This window comes from Protobothrops mucrosquamatus, unplaced genomic scaffold (assembly GCF_001527695.2).
Source record: "Protobothrops mucrosquamatus isolate PMUCROS unplaced genomic scaffold, P.Mucros_1.0 scaffold365, whole genome shotgun sequence".
Lineage (NCBI taxonomy): Eukaryota > Metazoa > Chordata > Lepidosauria > Squamata > Viperidae > Protobothrops > Protobothrops mucrosquamatus.
The window spans coordinates 247297-259368 of NW_015386699.1; the positions used below are offsets into that span (position 1 = coordinate 247297).

The 12072-nt window shown below is 38.2% G+C and overlaps 1 protein-coding gene across 4 annotated transcripts in view; it reads left to right on the top strand.

The window, feature by feature from the left end:
* Positions 1-12072, top strand: part of ADGRL2 (adhesion G protein-coupled receptor L2) — a 222282-nt gene that overhangs the window by 181228 nt on the left and 28982 nt on the right. For all 4 annotated transcript variants that reach the window (XM_029284080.1, XM_015815684.1, XM_029284078.1 and 1 more), the window contains 5 exons: positions 909-1031; positions 1267-1472; positions 2519-2692; positions 4699-4908; positions 6909-7129. In XM_029284080.1, coding sequence (XP_029139913.1) covers positions 909-1031; positions 1267-1472; positions 2519-2692; positions 4699-4908; positions 6909-7129 — 934 coding nt within the window. The remainder of the gene's footprint in view (positions 1-908; positions 1032-1266; positions 1473-2518; positions 2693-4698; positions 4909-6908; positions 7130-12072) is intronic.

Below are 12072 nucleotides of genomic sequence, written 5' to 3' on the forward strand. Positions count from 1 at the left end.
ATGCTCTCTCTCTCTCTCTCTCCTTCCCTCTCAGCGGGATGCTTCTGCTTGCTTTCTTCCCATTTAATTAGTGAAAATACCAAGGTATTAAATTCAGAACATTATACTCTGTAAGTGTGAAGGAAAGAAAGAAGTAATAAACCATGCATAGTTCAATAAAATAGCCCTGATAAATTTTTCAGAAGTCTCTGTGGGGGACATTGGTTGACCTCAATTAATAGCACATTTCATGTGGGTGTAGAAATCTTTATAATAAATTGTACCATTACTCTTGTCGGACTTTAAGTATATTCCTTTTAGTGTTGTTGTTTTTTTAATTAAATGTTATCCTTCCTTTCTTTGAAGAAACTCAGATTAATATACATTGTTCTGCTTCCATACCTTTACAACAATCTTGTGAAGCAGTTTAGACCATGCTGTGTTATCTGGTGCTTGGAGTGAGAATTTTAACAGGGTGTTTCTTATCTTTGTTCAAGTTGTTTAATTACTATACTACAATATCTACCTGTTACTGAGATACTTGTTTTTTCAGCTGCTGGTATAATGCACATTGTAAAAATTCATGCAAAACAACTGCATTGGTCTCATAGTCGAACATTTCTTCCAAGTAAAATACTCGATTTTTAAAGTGATACATTTTAGACTCGCATCCAAACCAGATTGGGTATCATGTCTTCCGAACCGTTCTTTTCATGGCATTCAGGTTAATTAAAATTTAAAGAAAAAGTATTCCATGAAGCTGAAACAATCCATATATATCTGTCATGTATAAATAAAAACTGTCCAATGCTCTCCTAAAAAACCAGGCAAATTTGACCATTTTTTTTCGCTTGACAATAAGATGGGCGTGATATTAATTTAATAAATAATAATATTATACTTTTTCTCTTTTATTGTGTTCCACCCAGTCCTGGAAGTTGCAGTACTCAGCACAGAAGGGCAGGTGCAGGACTTAAAATTTCCTCAGGGCAATGCAGGCGGCAACTCCATTCAGCTCTCTTCAAGTACTGTGAAACAGAACAGCAGAAATGGTATGTCGTGATCAAACAAGTTATTTTCAACCCTGATAGGAGTTCTTACCCCTTCATGGATTAAAGCCCCCTTGACAGCATTAAAAATTGTTCGTCCTTTGTACCTTTTGGCTGCCATTTTTTCCTTGGGATCCATGATTCCTCAGTATAGATATTGTGGTTAGGAAACTAAGGTAGAAAAGGCTATTGAACTGGTGCACTTTAAGTCAATATAATGGAAGGTTTCTGTTTCCAGGGTTAGCAAAGCTGGTGTTCATCATTTACAAAAGCCTGGGACGGTTTCTTAGTACCGAAAATGCAACCATCAAACTAGGTACTGAGTTTGTTGGCAAGAACAGTACCATCACTGTGAACTCTGATGTTATTGCTGCCTCCATCAACAAGGAGTCCAGTCGTGTTTATTTGACCGATCCTGTTCTTTTCACCCTGGCACACATTGATGTAAGTTATGGAAATGAATTAATGGGAAGGTCATAAAATCAGCAAGAGCAAAGAGCGGATGGGGGGGGGGAAATCTTTCTATTTGAATTTTAAATATCAGAAGGTCAGAGGCATAGGTTTATTTAAGTCTGCGAACATAAAATTAAATGAGCTGGTTCAGTGATTATTAGAACTTAAGTGTATTCTTAATGAAAACTAATTCAGTAATCAACATGAAAATGTAAATGCCTCTAATTTGTTCCTAAGTGAAAATTAACTCTTACCTTAGCAGCAGGGCAGAAAACATGGGCTTTTACAAGTTTTGCTTGCTTAATGTAGCAAAATTTAAATAGCACTTAGAGCATTTTGCTCTAATTCTGTGCTATCTTCTGAAGCCCATTTACCAATCACTCAAGTAGGTTTTATTCAGGAGGGTAAACTGGCACTCTTTTCTTTGAATCAGGTTGACACTGTCTTCAGCTGACTCTTAAAAGACTCTGCTGGTCAGATCAAAATGCTGTTGATTGTCCAGGTTGGGATTTTCCATTTACCTAAAGCAATACATTGGAAAAGCCAATAAAACAAAAAGATCTATCCCCCTTCATTTTTCTGAGATGTTTTCAGTGTAATTTAATCTGGGCTGAGAAGCTGACATGTCTCTTCTGTTCTTTTACATCTGATTAAAATTGAGACTGCATTCCTAAATTCTAAATTACTCAAGAAGTCTGTTTAAAGTAGATCTATCTGTTTCTACTGCTAAAATATGGAAATCAAATAGCCACAAGTAGTCAATATAAGCACCAAACTACAAGTAGGAAATTTTAGTTGCATGAAATTAAATTCTCAGTAATGCCTGTGTTACTGCATACCTATAACTAAATCACTAGTTTGTTCTAGGGTCCTCTAGTTATTTTTTTATTTATTTGGGGCACAAACTATATACCCTTTCTCCTGTGTCAGCTTAATTTGCTATGGTACAATGGGTTGTATTAGATTTAAATAAGCTGTCTTTAGGAAGCTTTTGAATGCAAATAATTCTATTTTTTTTTCATCCTGATATCTCACAGCCCAACAATTATTTCAATGCTAATTGCTCCTTCTGGAACTATTCAGAGCGGACTATGATGGGATATTGGTCAACTCAAGGCTGCAAGCTGATTGACACAAATAAAACACATACCACATGTGCATGTAGCCACCTAACTAATTTTGCAATTCTCATGGCCCATAGGGGAACTGTGGTAAGTAATCTTGACAAATAATGTACAGCATTTTGAAGATCCAGTAAAACTCCTGATCTGTTGGACTACTCATAATCTTACTTTACAATATTCCATGGCCTTTGTAGTTCAAAGTTCAGATATCACACACACACATGATGGGGGGGGGGGGGTAGGAGAGGAAGAATGTTGAATGTGGCCACAAGGAACAAATCTGCATTATAATTTCAATACATCTACAATATTCTATAATATTTATCAATGAATGACATACCAGTACCAATAAAGAATTCTATTCTATAAAGAATTCTATTTTATTTTGCATGCAATTCCTGCCCTTTAACATTTAACCCCAACGAAGACAGAAAAATAACAAGCAAGAACAAAACATAAAATTTGTCTTCCAGAATAATTTTCAGTAATTTCCTAAAAGCCAGCAGAGAAGGGAAGAACCTGATCTCCATAGGAAGGCCATTGTAGAGTATTAATGCCACCCCAGATAAGCAGTGCCTTCTAGTCTAAGCCCTATTCATCTCTCAGACATGTGAGACTTAAAAGCAATTGCTCCTTACTAGATCTAGTGCTAGTCTCCAACAGATAATGGCCAAGCAACCCTGCGCAATCAAGCTAATTGGCACAACAGCTATTCGTTTGTGACTCACAATTACTTTTAATTTATCAGTGCAGCCCTTTCCCTTCTACAACTTGTTCATGCTTGATCTAGTGGGTCACGCTGATTCTGCTTCAAACTGGTGGTCCTGCAAATTCTCGGGCTCTATGCCATGAAATATAGCACCTTAATTTGTACTTGCAACTAGTGTAGGTCTTCTGGAATTGTTGATTTTGCTTCCTGTGCCAGGAACCAGTAAGTTTACAAGCCGATGTATTTCAAGTTGCCTTTGAAGATAGCCCCATGTAAAACCCTGGATGATAATCTGATGAGTTATTATACCTAGGTACTCCTAGGAATGCAACTGGCACACCAGCCAAAGTTGGGCAAAGACCCCTTTCCATAATCTCCACCTATTGTTCCAGAATGAGTTATGAATCCAGAAAGACTCCAGATCCCAAATCTGTTCCTTCATGGAGAGTGCCTGTCCATCAAGAGATAGTGCTATACAATTCTATTTTGCTTGGGTTCAGCTTCAGTCTATTCTCTTTCATCCAGACTATTATAACCTGCAGGTACCAGAATATGACACCAACAGCATCTCACTTACAACCTGGGGTGGCAATGTGAAGTTTGTTATTATTAACATAGTAATTATATCATACCCACTGGCTTTATGTAAACACTAAAGAACAAGAGGGAAAGGACTAACCTCAGTGGCAGCCCACATATCAGAGGCCATCAGGCTGATTTTTCATCCCCTGCCAGACACTACTGTGAAGATAACAATAAAATATAGCTCTTCTTTGACTGGTTAGGTTCGGATATTAATAAGCAACAATTTAGAAACCGTCATTTATGGACTAAACTAATATTGAATGCATACATGTGCAACATTAAGTCATGTACTATGGTTTTCATAACACTAAAACTAGGTTCACATAAATTATAAACCATTATGGCTTGTTGTGATGTGATGTGGAGACCCAGCCAGTAATATCTTTTACTTAACTGGAATGTTTAAAAATATGTATTTATTTTATTTAAGAATAGTACATTTTACTAAATAATTCCACTGTACTTCAACTTCATTTGTACACTCAACAGAACAATTTCCCAAAATTTGTCTTTTCAGTTTAATGTTTATATTGTTTATTTTAGCATCATAAAATTATTTCATAATGAGTAGATTGCAAGTTATTTTATAGACAGACCAACAGATAGGTTGGGCTTCCTCGCTTTGCTATCTCTCTTTGTTATCAGTGCAAATTTGAAAAACAAATCTGTCTTTTTTTTACCAGCCAAGCTCTTGTATAAAACAAAATTGTGATTCCTTAGTGTTAGATGTGAACCTGGTATTTTACTTGTCCATTAGTCGGTAATGACACTAATTTTCCTCCATCTTCATTACTTCCAGTACAAAAATGGAATGCATGGCTTACTCCTCACTGTCATCACCTGGGTAGGAATTGTCATATCCCTCGTCTGCCTGGCAATTTGCATCTTTACTTTCTGTTTCTTCCGTGGCCTTCAAAGTGATCGGAACACAATTCACAAGAACCTTTGCATTAACCTCCTCATTGCAGAATTTATTTTCCTAATAGGCATCGATAAAACCGAATATAAGGTAAGCCTTCCAGACTTGTATACATTTACAGGTTTATGTTTTCAAAAAAATAAAAATAAAAAAAATGATGTATTTATTTTGTAACCCAGTTTTCTCTCCAGACTGGATGATCAAGCAAGCAACAATAGAAAAACAAAACACAGTGAGCAGCCAAAAAAAAAAAAAAAAAAACTGTAGTGAAATTAATTGGGTTTAGGATACATTCGTAAATATTATAAACTTCACAGAAACAATTTTAAACAGAGATTTAAATTATTTTTTTGAAGGTGGACAGAAAGGGAGCCATAATTCTGTAGTAGAACATCAGTTTTATTATTATACCACTTAGATCTGGTTCTCTAAAGAAATGGCTTCCAGGATGCTTGAAACTGGATTCAGCTTATCTGAAGGGCACCAGAGGCCAGGAAGGGCTGTCTAGATGTTCTTGTGCCAGAAAAATTGATTTCTTTAGAAGAGAATTATTTATTTTTAAGCAGCGTTGTCCAGATTTAACTCATGTTAAAACTGTAGCTGTTTTAATTAACCACTCTCTGCATGATATAGGAGATAAAAAGTACTGCAACAGAAACTGTTGACTGAAAAGCCTTTAGGCAGGCACATTATTCTGATTTAGGGTCATGCATATGTATTTTTAAGAGACACAGGTTCTACGTGCACAAATAGCAAGCATTGCAATAATCATTCATACTGGCATACAGCTCCTTGTAAAAGCTCTGTGGTCCTCTAACAACGAAGTGTGAATCAAACCAAATAAAATAACATTTATAGGAATAAAACAGAAGCAGTACTGCTGATAGGAGTAAAATCAAAGCAGGACTCTTAAAGGTTTAAATTCCTATTAGGGATTTTGTGGTACAGGTAGTCCTCGACTTAAAAGCATAATTAAGCGTGCAGTTTCGGCCCTAAGTCATGCCCAGTTATTAAGCATATCACCATGTGACTGGGCGCAATTTTATGTCCCTTTTTTTGCAGCTGTTGTTAAGTAAATCGCCACAGCCATTAAATGCAGTGGTCGTTAAGAGAATCCATTGTCTGCAATAGCCCCCCCCCAGAAACTGGAAGTAAATGTCATTGTAAAACATTGTAAGTCACTGTTACCGTGACTGCAGAATGCTGTCAGCGCAAGCTGGTTGCCAAGCATCCAAAATGATCACGTGACTGGGAGGGGCTATCAGAATGTTGAATCTGAGTTGTAAGTAGCCCTGGAGCAGTCTCATAACTTTGAACAGTCACTGTACAACTAAATGTACAGAGTTGTACATTCTTGCCATTACACATCTAATAATGTGAATAACGCTAACATTGTTCCACTTATTTATTTTAAAATTTCTGAACCGCCCACCTCCCTCAAAGAGGCTCCTTTCATTATCTTCACCTTTCATGATGGAAGACCTACATTTCAAGAACTGAGACAGAATTCCAATTTTTCTAAAATAAAGCTTTCCTCAAGTTTTAAGGATTTCATTCTTAGCCTGGTTAGCAATATGGCACTTCATCGTATATAGAAAAGAAAAAAAAATTGAATATGAAAGAAAATGGAATTCCTTGCAATAGCGTATTCTTTTATTTTTTTCAACAGAAGTTATAAATAATACATTTAGCTGCAGTGTTTCTTTATCTTTCTGTACCAAATCATTTGCGGTATAAGCCTTGCAGCAGACTGTTAAGATTTCCGTACCCAAAATTAATAGGCTGCTTTCCATACATGATATTCCATTACACTGAATAATGTGAACAGGCACACATTTCCCATATCTTAACTTACAGAGTGCCACAAAGGACAGGGTACAGCTGCCGAGAACACACAGAGATTTAACCATGCTGAATATAAACTTTGGCTTTGGAAAGGTTCTCTTAGCCTGAGACTGTGTGTAGTAGGCTCTTTCTAAAATCTGAGCACTGGGTTGGAACCACCTTATTCTTATTTTGGAAATGTCAGATTAAACAAGAAAGGCTGAGGAAGTTGTAGCTTGCATTTGATTGTTTCTGTTTCTTTGCAGATTGCGTGCCCCATATTTGCAGGCCTCTTACATTTTTTCTTCCTGGCAGCCTTTGCCTGGATGTGCCTAGAAGGGGTACAACTCTATCTTATGTTAGTAGAAGTATTTGAAAGTGAATATTCTAGGAAGAAGTACTATTATGTTGCTGGCTATCTCTTTCCTGCAACTGTTGTTGGCGTTTCAGCAGCTATTGACTATACAAGCTATGGAGCAAACAATGCGTAAGTATATGCTTAGCTTCTAGTATTTTGGGTTATTTTATTAAATGTGCTAGCTATCAGACAGAAAGCCAAGCCTGTTGAAATAAATGATGAATGAAACACAAGTAAAAGAACATCTGAAGACATTATTAGTAGGGAATGGCAATGTGGTTCTATTTAAGTCCTTTATAATGTTTTTATTTATAGAACATTTATACACTCCAGATTCTTAATTATGGCATTACTTTACTTTGTATCTACTTATATTAAAAGAAGCTGGCTAGAATGATTAGAGAAGAAAAGGAATATTTGTTTTGTTTTGTTTTTGAAGGGGGAGCTCTGAAGACACCAGACTTTGCAAGACTGAATTTGGGTCAGTCACTCGGACCAGAGATTTACTCTTCCGAGCTTTTGTATTCATGCTGGAGCCCATCTTCAGGGAATTTCTCTCTACTGGAATACATGCTTTGGACTGTTCTATGAGTAGTGTTTATGTAGTGCCTTCCTATTGGCTGATTGGTATGTTGATGGCTGGTGATTGGTTGTCATTTCCTTGTGCTGCCAAGCCTTCAGCTCCTAAGTATTTGATAAGCTGGTGGTAATTCAGCACTCCTGTTAACTGACAAGGGGTCCATTTCCAGGCTTCAATCATTTCCCTGGCTATCTTTGTACCTGCATGGTCAATGATCCTAGTTGCTGCGAAATTAAATCTGTGTTCTTGTGCATTGCAATGGAGGCTACCAATGAATTATCAAATACTTAGGAGCCAAGGGCTTGGTAGCGCTAGGAAACAACAGCCAATCGCCAGCCATCAATACACCAAACAGCCCAAAGCACATATTCCATTAGAGAGAAGATGGGCTCTAGCATGTGTCTGAAAGCTCAGAAGAATAAATCTCTGGTCTAGTGACTGACCCAAATTCGGTCTCACATCATTATCTTGGAATACGTATATTTGTCTTCATTCATAACAAATCTTGGTTACTTTTATTTATAGTCCCACTGGAACTTACTTGAAAGAATAAGTATGGGGAATTTTGCTGATGTCAAATTATATTATTGCAAAATATAATGCCTTAGTTTTATTTTTTTTTAAAGATACAATTATTCAGTTGGTCTTCTGGTACGATATCTTCAGAACAATAATAGCTGAGTATTTCAGCATATATATTTTTATTTGGTTATATTTTATAAATTACAGAAAGTTATAAAAGATAGACCCAAGATATTTCTGAGGATTTATATAACTGAAGGCATAAATATGCCTTCTAATAGTGCTTGCTTTGTCCATTGATTAAATACTTAGAGCAGTGGTAGCGAACCTATGGCACGGGTGCCAGAGGTGGCACTCGGAGCCCTCTCTGTGGGCACACGTGCCGTTGCCCCAGCCTTGCCTCCTCCCACGACCCCCTCCTCTCCAGCAGCCCCCTGAAGGAGAGTCGTCCCCGAGTGTGGCCCATCCCTTACACCCCATCATGCAGTTGATGCTGCAGGGCGTGGGCAGAGGCGCCATAGCACTGCTGGGCTGCCTGGGCGCCATAGCACTGCTGGGCTGCCTGGGCGATCTGTGGCAGGCCCTGGAGGCAGTGAGTGGTCCTATGGGCAGGCAGGGCAGGGATGGAGGACAGAGCGGGGGCGGGGTGGGGGGTGGAGCAGGGGCGGGGCCAGTTTTTGGGCACTTGGTCTCTAAAAAGTTCGCCATCACTGACTTAGAGCTTGGTCAGATANTGATTGTTTCTGTTTCTTTGCAGATTGCGTGCCCCATATTTGCAGGCCTCTTACATTTTTTCTTCCTGGCAGCCTTTGCCTGGATGTGCCTAGAAGGGGTACAACTCTATCTTATGTTAGTAGAAGTATTTGAAAGTGAATATTCTAGGAAGAAGTACTATTATGTTGCTGGCTATCTCTTTCCTGCAACTGTTGTTGGTGTTTCAGCAGCTATTGACTATACAAGCTATGGAGCAAACAATGCGTAAGTATATGCTTAGCATCTAGTATTTTGGGTTATTTTATTAAATGTGCTAGCTATCAGACAGAAAGCCAAGCCTGTTGAAATAAATGATGAATGAAACACAAGTAAAAGAACATCTGAAGACATTTTTAGTAGGGAATGGCAATGTGGTTCTATTTAAGTCCTTTATAATGTTTTTATTTATAGAACATTTATACACTCCAGATTCTTAATTATGGCATTACTTTACTTTGTATCTACTTATATTAAAAGAAGCTGGCTAGAATGATTAGAGAAGAAAAGGAATATTTGTTTTGTTTTGTTTTTGAAGGGGGAGCTCTGAAGACACCAGACTTTGCAAGACTGAATTTGGGTCAGTCACTCGGACCAGAGATTTACTCTTCCGAGCTTTTGTATTCATGCTGGAGCCCATCTTCAGGGAATTTATCTCTACTGGAATACATGCTTTGGGCTGTTCTATGAGTCGTGTTTATGTAGTGCCTTCCTATTGGCTGATTGGTATGTTGATCGCTGGTGATTGGCTGTCATTTCCTTGTGCTGCCAAGCCTTCGGCTCCTAAGTATTTGATAAACTGGTGGTAATTCAGCACTCCTGTTAACTGACAAGGGGTCCATTTCCAGGCTTCAATCATTTCCCTGGCTATCTTTGTACCTGCATGGCCAACGATCCTAGTTGCTGCGAAATTAAATCTGTGTTCTTGTGCATTGCAATGGAGGCTACCAATGAATTATCAAATACTTAGGAGCCAAGGGCTTGGTAGCGCTAGGAAACAACAGCCAATCGCCAGCCATCAATACACCAAACAGACCAAAGCACATATTCCATTAGAGAGAAGATGGGCTCTAGCATGTGTCTGAAAGCTCAGAAGAATAAATCTCTGGTCTAGTGACTGACCCAAATTCGGTCTCACATCATTATCCTGGAATACGTATATTTGTCTTCATTCATAACAGATCTTGGTTACTTTTATTTATAGTCCCACTGGAACTTACTTGAAAGAATAAGTATGGGGAATTTTGCTGACGTCAAATTATATTATTGCAAAATATAATGCCTTAGTTTTATTTTTTTTTAAAGATACAATTATTCAATTGGTCTTCTGGTACGATATCTTCTGAACAATAATAGCTGAGTATTTCAGCATATATATTTTTATTTGGTTATATTTTATAAATTACAGAAAGTTATAAAAGATAGACCCAAGATATTTCTGAGGATTTATATAACTGAAGGCATAAATATGCCTTCTAATAGTGCTTGCTTTGTCCATTGATTAAATACTTAGAACAGTGGTAGCGAACCTATGGCACGGGTGCCAGAGGTGGCACTCGGAGCCCTCTCTGTGGGCACAAGTGCCGTTGCCCCAGCCTTGCCTCCTCCCATGACCCCCTCCTCTCCAGCAGCCCCCTGAAGGAGAGTCGCCCCCGAGTGTGGCCCATCCCTTACACCCCATCATGCAGTTGATGCTGCAGGGCGTGGGCAGAGGGTGTGGCCGCCATAGCACTGCTGGGCTGCCTGGGCGATCTGTGGCAGGCCCTGGAGGCAGTGAGTGGTCCTATGGGCAGGCAGGGCAGGGATGGAGGACAGAGCGGGGGCGGGGTGGGGGGTGGAGCAGGGGCGGGGCCAGTTTTTGGGCACTTGGTCTCTAAAAAGTTCGCCATCACTGACTTAGAGCTTGGTCAGATATTGTTTAATACAAGAAGTCTGCTTAATTTTGCTGTTGATGAAAGATAAATAAAAGTGATTCATTAGGGAGCTACTTGTAATATATAAAAAGTGAATCATTAAATGAATTGAGTCCTCATAGCCAATGGTTAATTTAGTTTAATGCTATTTCCTTTTAATTGTTGAATATCCAGTTGGGAATGGTGGCTTTTTATTGGTAATGCACTTTTTTGCTGAAAAAGTAGGATGTCTAATTATTTTCTAAATTTCTGATAGATATGTTTGTGATCATCAGATAATAAAGCTGAATTAAACTTGATGCCTGGTGATTGAATAGACATATACTGTTTTCATGGCTACAGTGAAATCAGTTTGTTTGTTTTTTCGCCTCCTTGTTTAGCTTTCAGCTTGGGAATTTTGTAATAATCTCCCTTGGAAGTCAGGTTTGATCTTGCTTGGTGGTGTTTTTTTTCCCCAGCCAAGCTTACTAGGATCTACCTCTTGCTATATTTAGTTGAGCAATAGATTAAATACTACTATGGCAAATTTAAAGTACTGTGCAGCAGGGACATGGACCACATGTGTATCAGAATCATAAAAATTAGTCCATGTGAGGAAAAGATTGCAGGAGATTAATCTCATCTACCATGCTGTTTATTAATTTGATTTTTCAGCATTTTCTTTATTTTCCTGGTATCAACTCTCAACTTGATTTAATAGAACAAAAAGTAGAAAGGGACAGAGAGAGTGAGATGAAAATAAATCATGGTGAAGAAAGAAATTATGTATTGTGTTAGATAAGTTAGATAGATTCCGGATCTCAAGAAAAATAAATAGAACTGTGGACAATACTGCAGACCTACTTATTATTATGAGGCTGTGGTTTGTAAATATTTGGCTAAATTTGAAAATAAGAGCTGGTAATCAACACAAAAATATGATGAATAAAATTACAAGATTGCATAAAATATATGTGTTTATCTATAGTTTAGTTTAGGGCTCCCCAAACCCCGGTTCGTGGACCGGTACCAGACCGCGGCATGCCAGCAACCAGTCCACACAAACAAGCAAAGCCCCGTGAGATGCAGGCAGCACACAAAACCACACACTCTCCAGTCCGTAGAAAAATCTTTCTCCATGAAACCAGGGACTTCTGGTTTAGTTTGTTCAGATTTCCACACAAAGAATGTTTTATGAACAAACACATAACTGATTTTCACAAGGAGAAAGAGGATGGGTTGATGGATGGATATAGGTAGTGTTGATTCCGTTTGCTCATTAATTATTTTCACTTTCACTGATTTGGCCAGTCTTCCCAAAATTCCAA